This window comes from Heteronotia binoei, chromosome 5, assembly GCF_032191835.1.
Source record: "Heteronotia binoei isolate CCM8104 ecotype False Entrance Well chromosome 5, APGP_CSIRO_Hbin_v1, whole genome shotgun sequence".
Taxonomy (NCBI): domain Eukaryota; kingdom Metazoa; phylum Chordata; class Lepidosauria; order Squamata; family Gekkonidae; genus Heteronotia; species Heteronotia binoei.
Genome location: NC_083227.1, coordinates 5,360,564 through 5,386,326, shown reverse-complemented (window position 1 = coordinate 5,386,326; position 25,763 = coordinate 5,360,564). Strand labels below are relative to the sequence as shown.

Genomic DNA, 25,763 nt, shown 5'->3' with positions numbered 1-25,763 from the left:
ACCATTTAAATGCTTAGAGTGTGGAAAATGCTTTTCGCTGAATCACTCCCTAACCACCCATCAAAAGGTTCACTCAAGGGAGTAGCTGTATAAATGCACGGAGCGTTGAAAGTGGTCTACGAGGTGAGACTTCCAGGGGAAATGGTGATGTGGAGGGAGTGCTTTTCAATGGCTCCAAACATATCTCGCTGTTGGACTAGCATGTCAGGAAAGGAGAGTTTATTTCACACACACACAACAGCCTTTATTGGCATATATAAAAATATAAAATAGAGGGTCAACCGGGTTACAGATTAAGAGAGTACAGAATCCATACAGAATAAAATTAGGATTGCAAGATAAAAAACAAAGCAGCAACATAGTAAATCCTGATACAAAGTACAATTTATCAGGACGAGTAACCATAGCTCTATAAAGAAAAGCTTTGATACCAATTCACTCATTTCTGGATCAGAATTATCAAGCAAAAAAAGCTTGATAGAGGTCTCTAAAATCTGGGCCAATATGGAGTGTTTGGTGGGATGCCGAATAGAAAGGACACTGCAGAAGAACATGGGCAACAGTCTCTACGCACTCCATCTTAAGAACATAAGAGAAGCCATGTTGAATCAGACTAATGGCCCATCCAGTCCAACACTCTGAGTCACATAAGAACATAAGAGAAGCCCTGTTGGATCAGGCTAATGGCCCATCCAGTCCAACACTCTGAGTCACATAAGAACATAAGAGAAGCCATGCTGGATCAGGCCAATGGCCCCTCCAGTCCAACACTCTATGTCACATAAGAACATAAGAGAAGCCATGTTGGATCAGGCCAGTGGCTCATCCAGTCCAACACTCTGAGTCACATAAGAACATAAGAGAAGCCGTGTTGGATCAGGCCAATGGCCCATCCAGTCCAACACTCTGTGTCACATAAGAATATAAGAGAAGCCATGTTGGATCAGGCTAGGGGCCCATCCAGTCCAACACTCTGTGTCACATAAGAAAATAAGAGAAGCCATGTTGTATCAGGCCAACGGCCCATCCAGTCCAACACTCTGAGTCACATAAGAGAAGCCATGTTGTATCAGGTCAATGGCCCATCCAGTCCAACACTCTGTGTCACATAAGAATATAAGAGAAGCCATGTTGGATCAGGCCAATGGCCCCTCCAGTCCAACACTCTATGTCACATAAGAACATAAGAGAAGCCATGTTGGATCAGGCCAGTGGCCCATCCAGTCCAACACTCTGAGTCACATAAGAACATAAGAGAAGCCATGTTGGATCAGGCCAATGGCCCCTCCAGTCCAACACTCTGTGTCCCATAAGAACATAAGAGAAGCCATGTTGGATCAGGCCAATGGCCCATCCAGTCCAATGCTCTGTGTCACATAGTGGCCAAAAAACCCAAGTGCCATCAGGAGGTCCACTAGTGGGGCCAGGACACTAGAAGCCCTTCCACTGTACCGCCCCCCCCCCATCTTACAGAGACAGCATCTACTTGAATAGGGAGTCCCTTGGAATCTGCCAAACAAAATGGCTGACGGAAGGGCATTGAATCTGGCCAAGGAAAAGGCTCTGTGCAAATTTGGAGCTAGGAGTTGATAGAGGTAAGCAGATGGAAGATTTGCATTTGGAGCAATCCCTACTTTTAGGGAAGAATCGGTTCTGCTGGCAAGACTAGGAAGAGTTTGTAGCTCTGAGCTCAGTAGACTAGATTTTATTTTTTTTAAAAAGCCTGAAACACGGAAAACAAGGATAAGGATTCCAAAGACAGATCCAGGGAACTTATTTCAGCTTCAATGTTAGAGAACCAGCTAGAATGATCAGGTTCAGAAAGTAGCTGGTACAGAAAACTAAACGGACCGGAGCTGGGGTGGAGCCGTAACCAGAATTTAATAGTGTGAACCCATGCCTTAGTAGCCAACAAATTCTGACCGTGCTCCAAACATAAAACAGTATAAGGGACACACGATCTTTTGCAATAAAGTAGAATGGACACTGCAATGTCCATTCAACTGCAATGTCCACTGCGTCGATCCAGAGAGGCACCCCATAATTGTGCTTGGGTTTTAGCATTAAAGGCATTAAGTGCTGCTGGAACATAACAGTTACCTCTGTCAGAGAAATCAAAGCCAGATATTGCTGCAGCACTAACTTTTAGCTACCTAAATAGCAAAGATTTCAGGTTTTCACGGCTGGTAACATCATTAGGGTCTGTAGAATCTTTCGGGCTCAAGTGCCGTGTTCTACTGGAGAAAGTTTTCCTTCCAGACATTTCGTTCTCGGCTGTGGAGAACATCCTCAGTGGCGTTGCAGCCGGAACAGGCGCTCTGACCTTCTTGGCTGCTGTGCATTGAGTGAGGCCAGGGCTGCTGGAGAGCTGCTATTTGTAGGCTGGAGGGGGTGTGGTGAAAGGGCAATTGGTTTGTGGATGTGCCCATTATTTGGTGGGGCTTCCTGGAAGGGTAGTGATAAGGAAACTGGCTGTTGAATTTATTTATTTATTTGGGATTTATATCCCGCCCTTCCCACAAGTGGCTCAGGGCGGCTTCCAGTGATAGATCCAACAAAATTACAGTATTTAAACATATAAAGGGATCAGCATTTAAAACAGATAAAAACAGATAAAACCATGGTTATCAATAAATATTAATAAATATTTCACTATATATAAAAGAAGTCCGGCAAGTTACATTAAAATTCTCAAGCTAGGTATAGGCTAGCCGGAAGAGGGTCGTCTTACAGGCCCTGCGGAACTGTACAAGGTCCCGCAGGGCCCTCACCTCTTCCGGCAGCTGATTCCACCATGTAGGGGCCATAACAGAGAAAGCCCTTTCTCTGGTGGATTTCAAACGGGCTTCCTTCGGCCCAGGGATAGTAAGGAGATTTTGTGTTCCCGACCTCAGTACTCTCTGGGGAACGTGCGGGGAAAGACGGTCCTTCAGGTAGACAGGTCCCAAGCCATATAGGGCTTTAAAGGTGATAACCAGCACCTTGTACCGGACTCGGTATATTACTGGAAGCCAGTGGAGGGTCCGAAGACCCGGCTGAATGTGTTCCCACTTTGGGAGACCCAATAACAGCCGGGCCGCTGTGGCGATTGTTCTGTGTTAATTGCTGGGAGGATTGGAAGGGGTGTGAAGATAAGGAAGATGGTTGTTGACTGTGCTGATTGTTCTGTGGAATGTGTTGGTTGTCTGGAAGAAAAACTTTCTCCAGTAGAACACGGCACTTGAGCCCGAAAGATTCTACAAACCCTAATACCTAAATAGCAGTTCTGCGATGGTAGGTCCAAGTAGCGTCAGATTGAAAATAGATGCCCAGATATTTGAAGTGTTCAACCTGTTCAAGTTTGTTACCGCTAATAATCCACTTGTATGATTTTTTGGGGAAAAGGAAAGACCAGTACCTTTGATTTTGCCTACTTCAGCTCCAATGCGTTAGTCACACAATATTCATGACGGTTCAGTAAGCGTTTTAATCCAGCATGAGAGACAGACGAAAGAACTGTATCGTCCGCATTTAATAACAAGGGAAAGTGAGCAGAACCAAGCCTAGGGGTGTGGTCATCAACTAAAGACAAGAAGGGGGCGAGATTATTTCTAAAAAAGATTGAACAAGTGGGGGGCTAAAATACACCCCTGCTTAACCCGGATAAAACGGATTAAAGGAAGTACTTCTTCACCCAAAGGGTGATTAACATGTGGAATTCACTGCCACAGGAGGTGGTGGCGGCTACAAGCATGGCCACCTTCAAGAGGGGATTGGATAAAAATATGGAGCAGAGGTCCATCAGTGGCTATTAGCCACAGTGTGTGTGTGTGTGTATTTTGGCCACTGTGTGATACAGAGTGTTGGACTGGATGCGCCATTGGCCTGATCCAATGTGGCTTCTCTTATGTTCTTATGTGACTCAGAGTGCTGGACTGGATGGGCCATTGGCCTGATCCAACATGGCCTCTCTTATATTCTTATGTGACTCAGAGTGTTGGACTGGATGGGCCATTGGCCTGATCCAACAGGGCTTCTCTTATGTTCTTATGTGACACAGAGTGTTGGACTGGATGGGCCATTGGCCTGATCCAACATGGCTTCTCTTATGTGACACAGAGTGTTGGACTGGATGGGCCACTGGCCTGATCCAACAGGGCTTCTCTTATGTTCTTATGTGACACAGAGTGTTGGACTGGATGGGCCATTGGCCTGATCCAACATGGCTTCTCTTATATTCTTATGTGACACAGAGTGTTGGACTGGATGGGCCATTGGCCTGATCCAACATGGCTTCTCTTATGTTCTTATGTGACACAGTGTTGGACTGGATGGGCCATTAGTCTGATTCAACATGGCTTCTCTTATGTTAAGATGGAGTGTGTAGAGACTGTTGCCCATGTTCTTCTCCAGTGTCCTTTCTATTCGGCTTCTCTTATGTTCTTAACCCCTTTCCTAATGCAGATCTTGGGGGAGAGTCTCCCAGACAAAGAACACCAGACTTGCAAGAGAGTTTCAGGGGGAGATTGGAGGGGGAGGAGACTGCTGAATTGCAGCTGGTGATGAGGCTGGGAATAATGCATCTGCCAGGACTGGATCAAGATCTAGGTTTCCTGTGTCATGACCAGAGCTGATTTTTCCATGCCATACTCACCTAATCCAATCATCGTCAATTGCTTGCTGATATTATCTGTGAGAGAAAACACCCAACAACCTCTCCGTGTAACAAAAATAATGCTCCTTATTGTTTCTACTTATCCAGTATTTGCTAATAAGAAACACAGGGCTTTCAGTGGTGAACAAACATAATATAAACAAGCATATTTATACATCACAAAATCCCTCCGAAATCAAAAGCACACACTGCTCCTACTGTATGATGGATCAAAGTCGTATGGAAGATACTGGAGCTGTGATACAAGTCGGACAATATCCAAGACCAGTCCGATACCGTTTCGAGTGCAGAGACTCTTCTTTGGGACCATCTTCGCCATCGTTGATTCAGTAGATAAGTGGTGCTTTTTTCTACTTATAAATGGTCTCGCTGTACAGCGGAACAAGACATTTTGTCTCGTGGCTTTATTTTCATTTCTCCTCGGAAAGCCTTGCAGATTATCTTCACATCCTTCTGAAGTGGCGTTACGTAAGGATACGAAGACAATTTGCAAGGTGTTCTGAGGAGAAATGAAAATAAAGCCACGAGACAAGATGACATATGAAGCTGCCTTCTACTGAATCAGACTTTCAGTCCATCAAAGTCAGTATTGTCTACTCAGACTGGCAGTGGCTCTCCAGGGTCTCAAGCTGAGGTTTTTCGAGCGTACTTGCCTGGACCCTTTTTAGTTGGAGATGCCGGGGATTGAACCTGGGACCTTCTGCTTACCAAGCAGATGCTCTACCACTGAGCCACTGTCCCTCCCCATATATATGAACATATGAAGCTGCCTTCTACTGAATCAGACCCCCCTCGCTCCATCAAAAGTCTTGTCTCAGACTGGCACCAGCTCTCCACAGTCTCAAGCGGAGGTTTTCCACACCTACTTGCCTGGACCCTTTTTAGTTGGCGATGCCGGGGATTGAACCCGGGACCTTCTGCTTACCAAGCAGATGCTCTACCACTGAGCCACAGCCCCATTCATGGCTCTCCAGGGTCTCAAACTGAAGTTCTTCATGCCTATTTGCCTGGCCCCTTTTTAGTTGGAGATGCCGGGGATTGAACCGGGACCTTCTGCTTCCCAAGCAGATGCTCTACCACTGAGCCATCATCCCTTCCTTTAGAATTATGAATATATATGAACATGCCTTCTACTGAACCAGACCCTCAGTCCATCAAAGTCAATATTGTCTACTCAGACTGGCAGCGGCTCTCCAGGGTCTCAAACTGAAGTTTTTCACGCCTACTTGCCTGGACCCTTTTTAGTTGGAGATGCCGGGGATTGAACCTTGGACCTTCTGCTTCCCAAGCAGATGCTCTACCACTGAGCCACCGTCCCTCCCCAAATGTCTAGTTCCGCTATACAGCGAGACCATTGTAAGCAGAAAAAAGCACCCCTTACCTACTGAATCAACAACGAAGAAGAGGATCCCAAGAAGAAGCGTGTCTGCGCTCGAAACAGTATCGGACTGGTCTTGGATATTGTCCGACTTGTATCACAGCTCCAGTATCTTCCATAGGACTTTGATCCATCGTACAGCAGGAGCAGAGCGCGCTTTTGATTCCGGAGGGATTTTGTGATGTATAAATATGCTTGTTCATATTATGTTTGCTCACCACTGAAAGCCCTGTGTTTCTTATTAGCAAATACTGGATAAGTAGAAACAATAAGGAGCGTTACTTTATTTTTGTTACACGGAGAGGTTGTTGGGTGTTTTCTCTCGCAGTAAAACCTCCGCGGTCCCGGCTTTGTTTGCCATGCTAATATTATCTGGCATCTGAAACCACTTTCCAGTATATAGGACAGATGGAGTCCCCTTCTAGCTGTCTCTGAAGACGTGACTGCAATGACTCACAGAAGCTTCTCCCCCCTGCCACAAATGTGGTTATCTTTAAGGTGTTGGTGGACTCTGGCTGTGTTCTGCTGCTTAAGACAGACTAACAGGGCCATCCGTCAGCAATGGTGATTCTGCGAATTAGGCAGATTATGTGATTTTCTTGCAATTTGCAGGGGGTTGGACTAGATGACCCTGGAGGTCCCTTCAGGCAGATTATGAGAAGAAGGGCAGGGGAGGTACTAGAGATGTTTCTTCCATTTAAAGGGGGTTGGACTAGATGACCCTGGAGGTCCCTTCAGGCAGGTTATGAGAAGAAGGGCAGGGGAGGTACTAGAGATGTTTCTTCCATTTGCAGGGGGTTGGAGTAGATGACCCTGGAGGTCCCTTCAGGCAGATTATGAGAAGAAGGGCAGGGGAGGTACTAGAGATGTTTCTTCCATTTGCAGGGGGTTGGAGTAGATGACCCTAGAGGTACCTTCAGGCAGATTATGAGAAGAAGGGCAGGGGAGGTACTAGAGGTGTTTCTTCCATTTGCAGGGGGTTGGACGAGATGACCCTGGAGGTCCCTTCAGGCAGGTTATGAGAAGAAGGGCAGGGGAGGTACTAGAGGTGTTTCTTCCATTTGCAGGGGGTTGGACGAGATGACCCTGGAGGTCCCTTCAGGCAGGTTATGAGAAGAAGGGCAGGGGAGGTACTAGAGGTGTTTCTTCCATTTGCAGGGGGTTGGACTAGAAGACCCTGGAGGTCCCTTCAGGCAGATTATGAGAAGGGCAGGGGAGGTACTTGAGATGTTCCTTCCATTTGCAGGGAGTTGGACTAGATGACCCTGGAGGTCCCTTCAGGCAGATTATAAGAAGGGCAGGGGAGGTACTAGAGATGTTTCTTCCATTTGCAGGGGGTTGGATTAGATGACCCTGGAGGTCCCTTCAGGCAGATTATGAGAAGAAGGGCAGGAGAGGTACTAGAGTTTTTTCTTCCATTTGCAGGGAGTTGGACTAGATGACCCTGGAGGTCCCTTCAGGCAGATTATGAGAAGAAGGGCAGGGGAGGTACTAGAGGTGTTTCCTCCATTTGCAGGGGGTTGGACTAGATGACCCTGGAGGTCCCTTCAGGCAGGTTATGAGAAGAAGGGCAGGGGAGGTACTAGAGTTTTTTCTTCCATTTGCAGGGAGTTGGACTAGATGACACTGGAGGTCCCTTCAGGCACATTATGAGAAGAAGGGCAGGGGAGGTACTAGAGATATTCCTTCCATTTGCAGGGGGTTGAACTAGATGACCCTGGAGGTCCCTTCAGGCAGATTATGAGAAGAAGGGCAGGGGAGGTACTAGAGATGTTTCTTCCATTTGCAGGGGGTTGGACTAGATGACCCTGGAGGTCCCTTCAGGCAGATTATGAGAAGAAGGGCAGGGGAGGTACTAGAGATGTTTCTTCCATTTGCAGGGGGTTGGACTAGATGACCCTGGAGGTCCCTTCAGGCAGATTATGAGAAGAAGGGCAGGGGAGGTACTAGAGATATTCCTTCCATTTGCAGGGGGTTGGACTAGATGACCCTGGAGGTCCATTCCAGCTCTATGATTCTATGAGGGAGGTGGAGGTGACAATGATGATTTTGGACTTACATCCCACCCTTAACACTGAATCTCAGAGTGGCTCACAATCTCCTTTACCGTCATCCCCCACAAAAGACAACCTGTGATGTTGGTGTGGCTGAGAGAGCTCTTACAGCAGCTGCCCTTTCAAGGACAATTCCTACAAGAGCTATGGCTGACCCAAGGCCATACTAGCAGCTGCAAGTGGAGGAGTGGGGAATCAAACCCAGTTCTCCCAGATAAGAGTCCATGTAATTAACCACCACACCAAATTGGCTCTCAAGGGATGAAAGGATAAAAATGGTGTTGTGTCGGACACAAAACTAAACGCAGCACTGTTTTCATTTGTTTGGAATTCCATTCTCTGCATTGCTTAACAGAGCATGTCTGACATTTTTTTGCAGTTTTCTAGTTTTGGAAACCAAGTCTTATTGCATTCCTTTTTATGCCTCTCATGCTATTGGATTACATTGTTTCATGCTATGTAATCGAACCCTGAGTCTCAACTAGAAAAACAATAAGTAACTAATAAAGTATAAATACTTCATAAAGCAATTAAGAACATAAGAGAAGCCATGTTGGATTAGGCCAATGGCCCATCCAGTCCAACACTCTGTGTCACACAGTGGCCAAAAAAATTATATATTATATATACACACATATATGCACACACTGTGGCTAATAGCCACTGATGGACCTCTGCTCCATATTTTTATCCAACCCCCTCTTGAAGCTGGCTATGCTTGTAGCCGCCACCACCTCCTGTGGCAGTGAATTCCACATGTTAATCACCCTTTGGGTGAAGAAGTGCATAAATAATGAGGTAAATAATGAAGTGCTTACCCCAAGATTATGCATGGAATTGAGAAGGAAGAGAAAGAAGTCCTTTCCTCCCTTTCTCACAATACAAGAACTCGTGGGCATTCAATGAAATTGCTGAGCAGTCGGGTAAGAACGGATAAAAGGAAGTCCTTCTTCACCCAAAGGGTGATTAACACGTGGAACTTACTGCTGCAGGAGGTGGTGGCAGCTACAAGCATAGCCAGCTTCGAGAGGGACTGGATAAACCTATGGAGCAGAGGTCCATCAGTGGCTATTAGCCATAGGGTATTGTTGGAACTCTCTGTCTGGGGCAGTGATGCTCTGTAGTCTTGGTGTTTGGAGTGGGGGGAGCAGCAGTGGGAGGGCTTACAGTGTCCTGTCCCCACTGGTGGACCTCCTGATGGCACCTGGTTTTTTGTGGCCACTGTGCGACACAGAATGTTGGACTGGATGGGCCATCGGCCTGATCCAACATGGTCCTTACGCACCCCTGTACTCATTTGACACCCCCACCCCACAAAAAGTATTCTGGCTGCAGGCCTGCCCTGTACTTGTGAGAGATGCTGTAGGCTGTTCCTGCAGTGAGCAGGGGATTGGACTAGATAGCCTGCACCGCTTTTTCCAACTCTCTGGGATTCTTCTTCCCCCTGGGGCTGGCGGGTGCGGGGAAACTACATTCCCCAGAAGGCCTTGTAAGCACCGATGAAGCCCAGCACGCCCTTTTCAGTGGTCGAAATTGGGAAGAAGCAAAGTAGATCTGGAGTGGAGAGTGGCGGGCTCATGGAGTCCTGCAGCGCCTCTGCCCTTCCTCCTTCCCCCTGGCTGGAAGATGAATTTGGCTTGTGCACCTTTGCAGGACAGGTGAGCCCAGTATTTCTTCAAATCGGTTTGGGGGAAGAGTAGGGGAGGGAAGGGTCCTCTTGTGGATCAAAAACTGGCTGAGTAATAGGAAGCAGAGAGTGAGTATAAATGGGCAGTCTTCGCAGTGGAGGACGGTAAGCAGTGGGGTGCCGCAGGGCTCGGTACTGGGTCCCATCCTCTTTAACTTGTTCATAAATGATTTAGAGTTGGGAGTGAGCAGTGAAGTGGCCAAATTTGCGGATGACACTAAATTGTTCAGGGTGGTGAGAACCAGAGAGGATTGTGAGGAACTCCAAAGGGATCTGTTGAGGCTGGGTGAGTGGGCGTCAACGTGGCAGATGCGGTTCAATGTGGCCAAGTGCAAAGTAATGCACATTGGGGCCAAGAATCCCAGCTACAAATACAAGTTGATGGGGTGTGAACTGGCAGACACAGACCAAGAGAGAGATCTTGGGGTCATGGTAGATAATTCACTGAAAATGTCAAGACAGTGTGCGTTTGCAATAAAAAAGGCCAACGCCATGCTGGGAATTATTAGGAAGGGAATTGAAAACAAATCAGCCAGTATCATAATGCCCCTGTATAAATCGATGGTGCGGTCTCATTTGGTGTACTGTGTGCAGTTCTGGTCGCCGCACCTCAAAAAGGATATTATAGCATTGGAGAAAGTTCAGAAAAGGGCAACTAAAATGATTAAAGGGCTGGAACACCTTCCCTATGAAGAAAGGTTGAAACGCTTAGGGCTCTTTAGCTTGGAGAAACGTTGACTGAGGGGTGACATGATAGAAGTTTACAAGATAATGCATGGGATGGAGAAAGTAGAGAAAGAAGTACTTTTCTCCCTTTCTCACAATACAAGAAGTACTTTTCTCCCTTTCTCACAATACAAGAATTTCGATGAAATTGCTGAGCAGACAGGTTAAAACGGATAAAAGGAAGTACTTCTTCACCCAAAGGGTGATTAACATGTGGAATTCACTGCCACAGGAGGTGGTGGCGTCCACAAGCATAGCCACCTTCAAGAAGGGGTTAGATAAAAATATGGAGCAGAGGTCCATCAGTGGCTATTAGCCACAGTGTGTGTGTGTATATATATATATATATATATTTGGCCGCTGTGTGACACAGAATGTTGGACTGGATGGGCCATTGGCCTGATCTAACATGGCTTCTCTTATGTTCTTATGTTCTTATGAGGGAGGAGTCTTTCTAATATTTTCCCCCACACAAAAAAATGGGGAAATAACTAAAACATATATAGCTGACTTGTGGAGATCTTTTTTAGGGCATACTTTTCCAGGGCATACTTTTTACAGGGTGGTTTGCCATTGCCTTCCCCAGTCTTCTATACTTTCCCCCCAGCAAGCTGGGGACTCATTTTACCGACCTTGAAGGATGGAAGGCTGAGAACCTTGAGCCACTGAACCACCAGTGTTTCCTCTCAGCTGAGTTAGCGTGAGCGAGCTCACACACTTTTAGCCTCCAGCTCACACCTTTTTGTCTTCGCTCAGGAAAAATGGCCCCAGAGCACACTAATTGATGCAGGAGCTCACCGCTTTCATGCCGGTAGCTCACAAAGTAGAATTTTTGCTCACGAGACTCTGCAGCACAGAGGGAATGTTGGTGGCCCCATACGAGAAGCAAAAAGGTAAAGGTAGTCCCCTGTGCAAGCACCGGTTGTTTCCGACTCTGGGGTGACATTGCTTTCACACCGTTTTCAGGGCATACTTTTTACAGGGTGGTTTGCCATTGCCTTCCCCAGTCTTCTACACTTTCCCCCCAGCAAGCTGGGTACTCATTTTACCGACCTTGAAGGATGGAAGGCTGAGAACCTTGAGCCGACTACCTGAAAACCAAGCTTCCGCCGGGGATTAAACTCAGGTTTTGAGCATAAGAACATAAGAGAAGCCATGTTGGATCAGGCCAATGGCCCATCCAGTCCAACACTCTGTGTCACACAGTGGCCTATATATATATACATATATATATACAAACACACTCTGTGGCTAATAGCCACTGATGGACCTCTGCTCCATATTTTTATCTAAACCCTTCTTGAAGGTGGCTATACTTGTGGCCGCCACCACCTCCTGTGGCAGTGAATTCCACATGTTAATCACCCTTTGGGTGAAGAAGTACTTCCTTTTATCCGTTTTAACCTGTCTGCTCAGCAATTTCATCGAATGCCCACGAGTTCTTGTATTGTGAGAAAGGAAAAGGACTTCTTTCTCTACTTTCTCCATCCCATGCATTATCTTGTAAACCTCTATCATGTCACCCCACAGTCGACGGTTCTCCACGCTAAAGAGCCCCAAGCGTTTTAACCTTTCTTCATAGGGAAAGTGTTCCAAACCTGTAATCATTCCAGTTGCCCTTTTCTGCACATTTTCCAATGCTATAATATCCTTTTTGAGGTGCGGTGACCAGAATTGTACACAGTATTCCAAATCAGACCGCACCATCGATTTATACAGGAGCATTATGATACTAGCAGAGCTTAGGACTGCATACTGCAGATTTAACACCCTGCGCCACGGGGCTCTTCTACACAGGAGAACGTAATGTGTAGAAAGTATGATGGGAGTAAGGTTTTATTACGTCAGTTATACTTCAAGGTAGATGCAAAGCTGAAATAATTTAGTACACCTTCTGGTGATGCCAGGGGTGTGTGGCTTGCTAACGAGTTGTGCTAATGAGCTCCGGAACCTCTTTTTCTACAAAATGACCCCTGCTCAGAGTCCCATCTGTTACATGATTCAAAAGCCCAAGCGCCAAAACCTACCATCACCTCTTTTCCCTCCAGGCGTTCCCTTCCCCCTTTTCAGCTGATGATCCATTCATACCAGACTTCCAGTGTCTCTGTGAATTAGATAATTCGGCCTTGGAGATTCCTGGCAGCTAGTCCCAGGGCTTGCAGGGTGATAAGACCGTGAGAGAACAGCGAACTAGGCAAAACAGGACCCTCAAAGGTTACAGCAGATTAGAGGCCTACCCAAAGCTCCCCCCCACCTTAACACATGAGAAGAGGCACTCATGAAACGAGGCTCCAAGCTTTCCTCTGACCGTAGATAAATAATCTACAATCCGGGGGGGGGGGGGGGGAGGGTTGGTTGGTAGACCATTTGAGTAACACAGAAAGCCGCTGCAGGGGGGAAAAAATGCTTAAAGCAGAAACCTCTTCTAGAAAAACAATGCTGGTGTATTTCTGGGGTTCAGCATGCAAGTTAGTTTAGCAGATTGTCTTATTACAATCAATTCCTCCCCGCCCCCTCCAATTTAATTGGATTCAATCAAGAGAAGCCCCAGTTTGTGCAGTTTCCTGAATTTGTATATTGTAAGTGTTGGAGGCTTAAAACCCCCCAACTCTAATGCAGTTTTTCTTGCCATCTTTTGTTTGTGTCTTGCATTTTTTAATCAACTGAGTGGACAACGAGATGCTTTCTTTTCTTCTTGCGAGCTCGGGGATGGGAGCAGATGATCTAGTGGGCCATATACTGTGTACAATTGTGGTCACCGCACCTCAAAAAGGATATTATACCACTGGGGAAAGTGCAGAAACGGGCAACTAGAATGATTAAAGGTTTGGAACACTTTCCCCATGAACAAAAGGTTAACAGGGTTGGGACTCTTTAGCTTGGAGAGCCGTCGACTGCGGAGTGACATGAGAGAGGTTGACAAGATTATGCATGGGATGGAGAAAATAGAGAAAGAAGTCCTTTTCTCCCTTTCTCACAATACAAGAACTCGTGGGCATTCGATGAAATTGCTGAGCAGTCAAATTAAAACGGATAAAAGGAAGTCCTTCTTCACCCAAAGGGTGATTAACATGTGGAATTCACTGCCACAGGAGCTGGTGGCGGCTGCAAGCATAGCCAGCTTTAAGAGGGGATTGGATAAAAATATGGAGCAGAGATCCATCTGTAGCTATTAGCCACAGTATATATATATGTTTGTGTGTGTATGTATACACACACATATATTGGCCACTGTGTGACACATAGTTTTGGACTGGATGGGCCATTGGCCTGATCCAACATGGCTTCTCTTATGTTCTTATGCGACACAGAGTGTTGGACTGGATGGGCCATTGGCCTGATCCAACAGGGCTTCTCTTATGTTCTTATGCGATACAGAGTGTTGGACTGGATGGGCCATTGGCTTGATCCAACAGGGCTTCTCTTATGTTCTTATATTTTCCTCTTTCAGAAACCCCCCGTGTCCTTTGAGGAGGCAGCCATGTTCTTCACAGAAGAGGAATGGGCCCTGCTGGATGCAGGCCGAAGAAAACTCTTCTGGGAAGTGATGGAAGAAAATTACGAGACCGTGGCCTCTCTGAGTAAGGATCTTTCCCCTTTTTTATTGCCATCTTCCTTTGACTCTCCTGCTGTTCCACCCTGTTTTCTTTCTTATGGTAGAAGCGTAAAGCTTTTGGGTCACTGCCGTGAAGTCAGTTTTCTAATGAGCCTGAAGGGGACAGAGATCACAGAATCAGGGGTCTGATAAAAACAAGAAGAGGGATTTATTTATACACACAGAAAGCTGTCCCAACAAAGGAGCAACGAAACCTTTTTTCTACATTTCAAAATACCAGTTTGGTATAGTGGCTAAGTGCATGGACTCTTATCTGGGTGAACCGGGTTTGATTTGCCGCTCCTTCACTTACACCTCCTGGAATGGCCTTGGGTCAGCCATGGCTCTCGTAGGAGTTGTCCTGGAAAGGGCAGCTTCTGGGAGAGCTCTCTCAGCCCCACCTACCTCACAGGGTGTCTGTTGTGTGGGCGGGGAGGGGGAGGTAAAGGAGACTGTGACCGCTCTGAGGCGCTGCGATTCAGAGTACAGGGCAAGATATAAATCCAATATCTTCTTTTTCTTCTGAAATTCTGTTTGGGTGCTGCTGTTGCAGGAGACTACATTTCCCAGAAGGACTTGCGAGTAGCAGAGAGAAGATCCACCCTGCCTTTTCTAGGTGTCCAGGGCACAGCTGAAACTCAAGATGGAGACAGAAGTGTATGGAATACGCCATTCCCTGGAGCCTCCCTTCTTTTGTGTTTCCCCTGGCTGGAGGGAGAATTTGGCCTGTGTTTGTCTGCAGCAAAGGTGAGTTTAGGACTCCTCTTGGCCAAGGATTACACAGCCTGGGGTCAACTGGCATTTGGTTCGTTAAGGGGAAAACAGAAGGAAAGCCGCCTTGACTTTAATTAAGACAGTGTATGTTTACACATCTGGATGCAGCCTTTACAGGAGGGTGTCAAACTCTTCTGTTATGAGGGCTGGATCTGCCATAAATGAGATCTTGTTGGGCCAGGCTGTGGGTGTCTTAAGATACAATGCCAGGAAGCAGAGATACAAACTTTGTAGAGGACACACACAAACACAAAGGTTTTTTAAAGGCTTAAAATAAAACATGCTTAAAACATTAGCACTCATTGGTCTTAAAGGTGCTTTCTTTGTAGCTCTCCCGTGCAATCCAGGGAACCTGGCAAAGGAAGCTCTGGCTCTTTCCTTCCTTACCCGTGGGACTTGGAGGGGGAGGCTCCTCAGCCAATAGAAGGAAGAGAGGCTTGGCTCAGTAGCTCTGCTGTGCAATTGAGAGAGCCTGGCAAAGCAAGCTGTTCCTCCGCCCCCTTCCTCCCCAAGGGAGGAGCCTCAGCCAATGGAGAAAATAGAGGCTTTGCTCTGTAGCTCCTGTGCGACTCAGCAAGCCTTGCAAAGCAAGCTGTTATGCTGAAGGAAGCAAGAGAAAGGGAGAAGGACGCAGACGACAGCCAGTTGCTCGGGGGCCCAATTCGTCCCCCAAGCTGCCCTCTTTATGTCTCTGCAGACAAACATATTTAAAGCAGAAATCCTTTCTCAAATACTGTTCCTGTTTCTTTCTGGGTTTCTCGATTATTTCCTAATCTGTGCACTGTTAGACATAGGCTCTGAGCGATTTGATATTTAGCAGAATAAAGCAGAGCAAAGGGCAAGCGTTTGTCTCTCTCTCTTGCCCACTGGGCTGATGTCTCGTCAAATCCACATCTGGCCCAGGGATGAGGATGAATTTTTCCTGCTGCAAGAAAGTCATGCTAATTTCCTTCCCTTTGGTTTGATGCATTGCATTCCTCAATCAGTTGACTGGGCGGTAGGATGCGTCTTTCTTTGCTGAGTGATCAGGGTGAGGAACAGGTGATCGACTGGACCATGTTTTTTTTCTTTCAGAGATCTCCGGTGTCCTTTGAGGGAGTCTTCATGTTCTTCACAGAGGAGGAGTGGGCCCTGCTCTGTCCAGGCCAAAGAAAACTCTACTGGGATGTTATAGAGGAAACTTTTGAGACTGTGGCCTCTCTGGGTAAGGATCTTTTCCTTTCCTTAATTCTGGGGCCCGCCTTCATTTGTGGTTGAAGGAAGAACGGAGCAGCTCACTCCGGGATCTTGTAGTGCCTGAAAAAGAAAGCATAAAATATTTTCATGCTGTAAAAAGAAACCTATTGATGAAGCAGGCTCCGGTCAGGAGACGCAAGGACAGTATCCGGTTAGATTCCTGCTAGGAAATCCTTCTGGCTCCTTTTTTTCCCCTTCTTCAGCCCTTCTCTTTTGATGCAGAGTGGCTCTCTTGCTTAGAGTAAGTGAGAGGAGGCAGGTCCGTAGCCAGAAATGTTTAGGTGGGGGGGGAGGGGGGCCCAAGGGAAAAAAAATTAGATGGAAGGGCCTTGGGGCCCAAAATGACATCACACGCTTTAAAAAGATAATGGATTTATATCCCGCCCTCCACTCCGAAGAGTCTCAGAGCGGCTCACAATCTCCTTTCCCTTCCTCCCCCACAACAGACACCCTGTGAGGTAGATGAAGATATTGGATTTATATCCCGCCCTCCACTCCAAAGAGTCTCAGAGCGGCTCACAATCCCCCTTCCCTTCCTCCCCCACAACAGACACCCTGTGAGGTAGATGAAGATATTGGATTTATATCCCACCCTCCACTCCGAAGAGTCTCAGAGCGGCTCACAATCTCCTTTCCCATCCTCCCCCACAACAGACACCCTGTGAGGTAGAGGAAGATATTGGATTTATATCCCGCCCTCCACTCCGAAGAGTCTCAGAGCGGCTCATAATCTCCTTTACCTTCCTCTCCCACAACAGACACCCTGTGAGGTGGGTGGGGCTGGAGAGGGCTCTCACAGCAGTTGCCCTTTCAAGGACAACCTCTGCCAGAGCTCTGGCTGACCCAAGGCCATTCCAGCAGGTGCAAGCGGAGGAGTGGGGAATCAAGCCCGGTTCTCCCAGATAAGAGTCCGCACACTTAACCACTACACCAAACTGGCTCTCCTGCAACGGGGAGAGCAGGGGAGGCAAAAACGGGGCGGCGAGAGCAGCAGGGGAGGAGAAAATGGGGAGGCGAGAGTGGGGGGTGGCGACAACAGCCACAGAGAGAGCGGGGAAGGCAGAAACGGGGCGGCGAGAGCAGCAGGGAGATCTAGGGGAAGCAAAAACCAGCGCCGGGGAGAGCAGGACTGGCAAAAACGGGTGGTGGGGAGAGCAGGGGAGGCAAAAACAGGGGAAGCAAGAGTGTTGGGAGAGAAGTGGCAGCGAGAGCGGTGGGGCAAGGAGGGGCCATACAAGTGGAAGGGGGGCTTGAGTGGAGTGGCCACCCCTCCCTCCCCACCGCCCCCCATAGCTACAGGCCTGGGAGGAGGTGAGGAAAGGCACCACTGATTCGACTAGGCCGGCAAAGGGGTCCTCACTCAACAGCAGAGTTTCTCAGCTGCATCTCTAAAGCCCATCGTTCAGTCAACCAGCATTTGAAAAAGGAGTTCACGAAGGATACTCTGCATTTGTAGGGCACAGGGGGGGCCGCTTCCTGTGGGCCTCCTGAGGCCCCTCCCCTTGGAGGGGAATGGGCTGCACTTGATGGAAATGATGTAGGCAAAATTTTGGCGGAGGAGAACGCGAAAGTTGACCATGGGGAAGGGGATGGGTGGGGGATTATAAACCAGGCAAGGGATGCTGCGGCTGGGCTATCTGAAGAAGATGATGATGAAACGCCCTCCACTTCGAAGAGTCTCAGAGCAGCTCACAATCTCCTTTCCCTTCCTCCCCCACAACAGACACCCTGTGAGGTGGGTGGGGCTGAGAGGGCTCTCCCAGCAGCTGCCCTTTCAAGGACGGAGGCTCAGAGTGGCCCACAATCTCCTTTCCCTTCCTCCCCCACAACAGACACCCTGTGAGGTGGGTGGGGCTGAGAGGGCTCTCACAGCAGCTGCCCTTTCAAAGACAGGCTCAGAGCGGCCTACAATCTCCTTTCCCTTCCTCCCCCACAACAGACACCCTGTGAGGTGGGTGGGGCTGAGAGGGCTCTCACAGCAGCTGCCCTTTCAAAGACAGGCTCAGAGCGGCCTACAATCTCCTTTCCCTTCCTCCCCCACAACAGACACCCTGTGAGGTGGGTGGGGCTGAGAGGGCTCTCACAGCAGCTGCCCTTTCAAGGACAGAGGCTCAGAGCGGCCTACAATCTCCTTTCCCTTCCTCCCCCACAACAGACACCCTGTGAGATGGGTGGGGCTGAGAGGGCTCTCCCAGCAGCTGCCCTTTCAAGGAGAGAGGCTCAGAGTGGCCTACAATCTCCTTTCCCTTCCTTTCCCACAACAGACACCCTGTGAGATGGATGGGGCTGAGAGAACTCTCCCAGAAGCTGCCCCTTCAAGGACAGAGGCTCAGAGGCCTACAATCTCCTTTCCCTTCCTTCCCCACAACAGACACCCTGTGAAGTGGGTGGGGCTGAGAGGGCTCTCCCAGCAGCTGCCCTTTCAAGGACAGTCTCAGAGCGGCCTACAATCTCCTTTCCCTTCCTCCCCAACAACAGACACCCTGTGAGGTGGGTGGGGCTGAGAGGGCTCTCCCAGCAGCTGCCCTTTCAAGGACAGAGGCTCAGAGCGGCCTACAATCTCCTTTCCCTTCTTTCCCCACAACAGACACCCTGTGAAGTGGGTGGGGCTGAGAGGGCTCTCCCAGCAGCTGCCCTTTCAAGGACAGTCTCAGAGCGGCCTACAATCTCCTTTCCCTTCCTCCCCAACAACAGACACCCTGTGAGGTGGGTGGGGCTGAGAGGGCTCTCCCAGCAGCTGCCCTTTCAAGGACAAAGGCTCAGAGCGGCCTACAATCTCCTTTCCTTTCCTCCCCCACAACAGACACCCTGTGAGGTGGGTGGGGCTGAGAGGGCTCCCACAGCAGCTGCCCTTTCAAGAACAGGCTCAGAGCGGCCTACAATCTCCTTTCCTTTCCTCCCCCACAACACACACCCTGTGAGGTGGGTGGGGCTGAGAGGGCTCTCACAGCAGCTGCCCTTTCAAGGACAGAGTCTCAGAGTGGCCTACAATCTCCTTTCCCTTCCTCCCACACAACAGACACCCTGTGAGGTGGGTGGGGCTGAGAGGGCTCTCACAGCAGCTGCCCTTTCAATGACAGGCTCAGAGCGGCCTACAATCTCCTTTCCCTTCCTCCCCCACAACAGACACCCTGTGAGGTGGGTGGGCCTGAGGAGGCTCTCACAGCAGCTGCCCTTACAAGGACAGTCTCAGAGCGGTCTACAATCTCCTTTCCCTTCCTCCTCCACAACAGACACCCTGTGAGTTGCGTGGGGCTGAGAGGGCTCTCACAGTAGCTGCCTTTTCAAGGACAGAGTCTCAGAGCGGCTCACAATCTCCTTTCCCTTCCTCCCCCACAACAGACACCCTGTGAGGTGGGTGGGGCTGGTAGGGCTCTCACAGCAACTGCCCTTTCAAGACCAGGCTCAGAGCGGCCTACAATCAGCTTTCCCTTCCTTCCCCCACAACAGAGCTTGAAGGCAGACAGTACTGTTTGGTGGCCTTGCAGGGGCCACGGAAGGGGACAGTAACGGCTTCTAGTATTCTTAGGGGACAGTAACGGCTTCTAGTATTATTGGGGTGTTGAAACCCCCCCGTGTATTTTTTGTAGAAAGATCTCTCTTTCTCTGTCTATGTCTCCAACCTCTGGATATGCATGCCATGTTTTTTTAAAAAATATATTGAATCAAAATATTTCAATACATTTCAATATTTTTAAACATTTCTTTTCCTGTTTATATGTTTGATATGTCCCCAAACCAAACACCAGAAAACTTAATAACCACAATGTTACCTCAGGAGCAAGTTTCTGTAAGAAAAGGAAGAAATTACCTCCTCCTTCCATTGGTCACGCATTTCTTCTTTTTCAAGTCATCCTGGTGTGTGTTTAATTATTGCTGAGGTGCTCTTGTCAAGCAAGCCCTTGGTTCTCGTGATACAAAATACCATTGACTACTCTGCCTGTACCTTAAATTTGGAATCTGTACCTTATGATCCTTGGAATACTGTGTACAATTCTGGTCACTGCACCTCAGAAAGGATATTATAGCATTGGGAAAAGTCCAGAAAAGGACAACTAGAATGAGTAAAGGGTTGGAATGCTTTCCCTATGAAGAAAAGTTAAAACTCTTGGGGCTCTTTCGCTTGGAGAAACGTCGACTGCGGGGTGACATGATAGAGGTTTACAAGATTATGCATGGGATGGAGAAGGTAGAGAAAGAAGTACCTACTTTTCTCCCTTTCTCACAATACAAGAACTCAGGGGCATTCAATGAAATTGCTGAGCAGTCAGGTTAAAACGGATAAAAAGATGTACTTCTTCACCCAAAGGGTGATTAACATGTGGAATTCACTGCCACAGGAGGTGGTGGCGGCTACAGGCATAGGCAGCTTCAAGAGGGGGTTAGATAAAAATATGGAGCAGAGGTGCATCAGTGGCTATTAGCCACAGTGTGTGTGTGTGTGTATTTGTGTGTGTGTATATTTATATAAATATATTGGCCACTGTGTGACACAGAGTGTTGGACTGGATTGGCCATTGGCCTGATCCAACATGGCTTCTCTTATGTTCTTATGTGACAGAGTGTTGGACTGGATGGGCCACTGGCCTGATCCAGCATGGCTTCTCTTATGTTCTTATGTGACACAGAGTGTTGGACTGGATGGGCCCTTGGCCTGATCCAACAGGGCTTCTCTTATGTTCTTATGTGACACAGAGTGTTGGACTGGATGGGCCCTTGGCCTGATCCAACAGGGCTTCTCTTATATTCTTATGTGACACAAAGTGTTGGACTGGATGGGCTATTGGCCTGATCCAACAGGGCTTCTCTTATGTTCCTATGTGACACAGAGTGTTGGACTGGAGGGGCCCTTGGCCTGATCCAACAGGGCTTCTCTTATGTTCTTATGTGACACAGAGTGTTGGACTGGATGGGCCATTGGCCTGATCCAACAGGGCTTCTCTTATGTTCTTATGTGACACAGAGTGTTGGACTGGAGGGGCCATTGGCCTGATCCAACATGGCTTCTCTTATATTGTTATGTTCTTAATATGATTTTGGTCCCTCTGTTGCAGTTGCAGATGCGAGGGAGAAGGGGAGAGAGAAGGAACCAGGATGGAGAGTTGTGGAAAAAGACAATGATCTACAGACGGAAGCGAAATCTGAGGATCAAGTGGTACCAAAGAGACATTGCAGAAGGAAAAGGGAACAAAAACAGAAGCAAAGGAGAAAGAAGCTTGAGGCCTCAGCCAAAGAAGATACAAGAAAGAGAAAGAGAAGGTCCAATGATCCCATGAACCAGAAAGGGTTCGACTGCAAATTCAGTGCTAAAGTTCACACAGGGGAGAAACTATATAAACATTTGGAATGTGGAAAGGGGTTCTCCAAGAATAGCAACCTAACTGCACATCAACAGATTCCTATTGTGGAGAAGCCATATAGATGCTTAGAGTGTGGAAAGTGCTTTTCTTGGAGGAGCAACCTAACTTCACATTTAAAAGTTCATACTGGGGAGAAGCCATATAAATGCTTGGAGTGTGGAAAGTGCTTTGCTATGAATGCCCACCTAACTACACATCAAAGTGTTCACACAGGGGAGAAACCATATAAGTGCTTGGAGTGTGGAAAATGCTTCTCTCAGAGGAGCAACCAGAGGACACATCAAAAGGTTCATAGTGGGGAGAAGCCCTATAAATGCTTGGAGTGTGGAAAGTGCTTTTCTTGGAATACCAACCTAACTCATCATGTAAAAATCCACACTGGGGAGAAGCCATTCAAATGCTTGGAGTGTGAAAAATACTTCTCCAATAATAGTAAGCTCACTGCACATCAAAAGGTTCATACTGGGGAAAAGCCATATAAATGCTTGGAGTGTGGAAAGTGCTTCTCTCGCAATGACACCCTAAAAGGACACCAAATTATTCATACTGGGGAGAAGCCATATAAATGCTTGACGTGTGGGAAATGCTTCTCCCATAATTGTAGCCTAACTTCACATCAAAAGGTTCACACAGGAGAGAAACCATATAAGTGCTTGGAGTGCGGAAAGTGTTTTTCTCAAAGTAGCCACCTAAGGACACATCAAAAGATTCATACTGGGGAGAAGCCATATAAATGCTTGGAATGTGGAAAGTGCTTCTCTCAGAGAGATTATCTAACTAAACATCAAAGGGTTCACACAGGGGAGAAACCATATAGATGCTTGGAGTGTGGGAAGTGCTTCTCTCTCAAGAACCCCCTAAAGGTGCATCAGAAAGTTCATACTGGTAGGAAGCCATATGAATGCTTGGAGTGCGGAAAGCGATTCTCTGAGAATTGCAGCCTAAAAAGCCATCAAAGGATTCATACTGGGGAGAAGCCATACAAATGCTTGGAGTGTGGAAAGTGCTTCTCTCGGAATGATACTCTAAAAGCACATCTCAAGATTCATACTGGGGAGAAGCCATACAAATGCTTGGAGTGTGGGAAATGCTTCTCGCATAATTGTAGCCTAACTTCACATCAAGTGGTTCACAAACAGGAGAAACCATATAAATGCTTGGAGTGTGGAAAGTGCTTCTCTCACAATAACCGCCTAAGGAAACATCAAAAGGTGCATACTGGGGAGAAGCCATATAAATGCTTGGAGTGTGGAAAGTGCTTCACGCGGAATTCTCACCTAACTGCACATCACAAGGTTCATACTGGGGAGAAGCCATATAGATGTTTGGAGTGTGGAAAGTGCTTCTCTCAGAGTAGCCACCAAAGGACACACCAAAAGATTCATACTGGGGAAAAGCCATATAAATGCCTGGAGTGTGGAAAGTGCTTCTCCCAGAGTGGTAATCTAATGAACCATCAAAGGATTCACACAGTGGATAAACCATATAGATGCTAGGAGTGTGGAAAATGCTTCTCTCTCAATAACTACCTAAAGATGCATCAAAAAGTTCATACTGGTGAGAAGTCAAATGAATGCTTGTAGTATGGAAAGCGATTCTCTGAGAATTCCGCTTTAAAGGGACATAAAAAGATTCTTACTGGGGGAAAACCATATAATTACTTGGTATCATAGAGATGGAAGGGACCTCCAGAATCATCTAGTCCAACACCCTGCACAATGCAGGAAATTCACAAACACCTCCCCCTAAATTCACAGGATCCTCATCGCTGTCAGATGGCCATCTAGCCTCTGTTTAAAAACCTCCAAGGAAGGAGAGCCCACCACCTCCCGAGGAGGAAGCCTGTTCCACTGAGGAATCGCTCTAACGGGTCGGGAAGTTCTTCCTAATGTTGAGCCGGAAACTCTTTTGATTTAATTTCAACCCATTGGTTCTGGTCCTACCTTCCGGAGCCACAGAAAACAATTCCACACCATCCTCCATAGGACAGCCCTTCAAGGACTTGAAGATGGTGATCCTATCACCTCTCAGCCGCCTCCTCTCCAGGCTAAACATCCCCAGCTCCTTCAACCTTTCCTCATAGGACTTGGTCTCCAGACCCCTCACCATCTTCGTCGCCCTCCTCTGGACCCATTCCAGCTTGTCTGTATCCTTCTTAAAATGTGGTGCCCAAAACTGATCACAATACTCCAGGTGAGGTCTTACCAGAGCAGAGTAAGGCGACACCATCACTTCACATGATCTGGACACTATACTTCTGTTGATATAGCCCAACATTGCATCCAATGGAATGTGGAAAGTGCTCCTCCCAAAATGATCAACTAACTACAAATCAAAAGAGCCATACTGGTGAGAAGCCATATAAATGTTCGGAGTGTGGGAAATGCTTCTCAGGGAATTGTAGCCTAACTTCACATCAAAAGGGTCACACAAGGAATAAACCATACAGATGCTTGGAGTGTGGAAAGTGCTCTTTCTCAGAATAGCCACCCAAGAACACATCAAAAGGTTCATACTGGGGAGAAGCCATATAAATGCTTCGAGTGTGGAAAGTGCTTCTCTCGGAATAGCTACCTGCACATCAAAAGATTCATGCTGAGGAGAAACCGTTTAAATGCTCAGTGTGGAAAGTGCTTTTTGCTGAATCACTCCCTAGCTAAACATCACAAGGTTCTCACAAGGCAGTAGCCGTATAAACGTACGGAGCGCTGGAAGTGGTTTACCCAGAATGGCACATCAAAAGACTCATAGAGGGGAGACTTCCAGGGGAAATGGTGACTTTCGAGGAGCGCTTTTCAGTGGCTCCAAACGTATCCCACTGTTGGACTACCACGTCACGAAAATAGTTTATTTCTCCATCCTTACCGCTACTCCACAGGGGAGATCCAATTTTGACATATGCAGCTTCAGTTTCTCATTCCATAAGAACATAATAGAAGCCATGTTGGATCAGGCCAGTGGCCCAGCCTGTCACACAGTGACCAAAAAACCCGAAGTGCCATCAAGAGGTCCACCAGTGGGGATAGAAGTCCTTCCACTGTGTCCACCCCACCAAGCACCAGAATGCAGAACATCACTGCCCCAGACATAGAGTTTCAACAGTAAGCTGTGGTTAATAGCCACTGATGGACCTCTGCTCCATATGTTTATCCATTCCCCTCTTGAAGCTGTAGCCACCGCCACCTCCTGTGGCAGTGAATTCCACATGTTAATCACCCTTTGGGTGAAGAAGGACTTCCTTTTATCCGTTCTAACCCGACTGCTCAGCGATTTCATTGAATGCCCACAAGTTTTCGTATTGTGAGAAAGGGAGAAAAGTACTTCTTTGTCCACCTTCTCTATCCCATGCATAATCTTGTAAACCTCTATCATGTCACCCTGCAGTCAACGTTTCTCCGAGCTAAAGAGGCCCAAGCGTTTTAATCAGGGCTTTTTTTGTAGAAAAAGCCCAGCAGGAACTCATTTGTATATTAGGTCACACCCCCTGATGTCACCACTGTTTTGTTCATAGCATTTTGTTGAAAAAACCCAGCAGGAACACATTTTCGTATTAAGCCACACACCCTGACACCAAGCCAGCCGGAACTGCGTTCCTGCTCAAAAGCCCTGGTTTCAACCTTTCTTCATTGGAAAAGTGTTCCAACCCTTTAATCCTTCTACTTGCCCTTTTCTGCACTTTTTCCAAGGCTATAATATCTTTTTTGAGGTGTGGTGACCAGAATTGTACACAGTACTCCAAATGTGGCCGCACCATCGATTTATACAGGGGCATTATGATACTGGCTGATTTGTTTTCAGTTCCCTTCCAAATAATTCCCAGCATGGCGTTGGCCTTTTTTAATTGCAATCGCACACTGTCTTGACATTTTCAGTGAGTTATCTACCACGACCCCAACATCTCTCTCTTGGTCAGTCTCTGCCAGTTCACACCCCATCAATTTGTATTTGTAGCTGGGATTCTTGGCCCCAATGTGCATTACTTTGCACTTGGCCACATTGAACCTCATCTGCCACGTTGACGCCCACTCACCCAGCCTCAACAGATCCCTTTGGAGTGCCTCACAATCCTCTCTGGTTCTCACCACCCTGAACATTTAGTGTCATCTGCAAACTTGGCCACTTCACTGCTTATTCCCAACTCTAAATCATTAATGAACAAGCTAAAGAGCATGGGACCCAGTATTGAGCCCTGCAGCACCCCACTGTTTACCATCTTCCACTGCGAAGACTGCCCATTTATACTCACTCTCTGCTTCCTATTACTCAGCCAGTTTTTGATCCACAAGAGGACCTGTCCTT

At 47.5% G+C, this 25,763-nt stretch overlaps 1 protein-coding gene and 1 non-coding gene across 2 annotated transcripts; one reads left to right on the top strand and one right to left on the bottom strand.

Annotated features, from left to right (window-relative positions):
• Positions 1 to 5,540: 5,540 nt before the first annotated feature.
• TRNAT-GGU (transfer RNA threonine (anticodon GGU)) lies at positions 5,541 to 5,610 on the bottom strand. Its single transcript has one exon. It is a non-coding gene; the product is annotated as a tRNA-Thr (tRNA).
• Positions 5,611 to 9,585: 3,975 nt separating this feature from the next.
• LOC132571581 (zinc finger protein 665-like) lies at positions 9,586 to 22,960 on the top strand. The gene is made up of 5 exons (XM_060238378.1): positions 9,586 to 9,744; positions 13,951 to 14,080; positions 14,648 to 14,841; positions 15,943 to 16,072; positions 21,159 to 22,960. The coding sequence occupies exons 1-5, from the start codon at positions 9,586 to 9,588 to the stop codon at positions 22,958 to 22,960; spliced, it is 2,415 nt and encodes an 804-aa protein (XP_060094361.1).
• The last annotated feature ends 2,803 nt before the right edge of the window (positions 22,961 to 25,763 follow it).

Bases quoted from the DNA above. Each gene is read 5' to 3' on its own strand.
- LOC132571581 (XM_060238378.1), top strand. From the start codon at position 9,586: ATGAAGCCCAGCACGCCCTTTTCAGTGGTCGAAATTGGGAAGAAGCAA. The intron at 14,081-14,647 runs GTAAGGATCTTT...CTGCTGTTGCAG, and splicing joins CGAGACCGTGGCCTCTCTGA to GAGACTACATTTCCCAGAAG. The intron at 16,073-21,158 runs GTAAGGATCTTT...CCTCTGTTGCAG, and splicing joins TGAGACTGTGGCCTCTCTGG to TTGCAGATGCGAGGGAGAAG.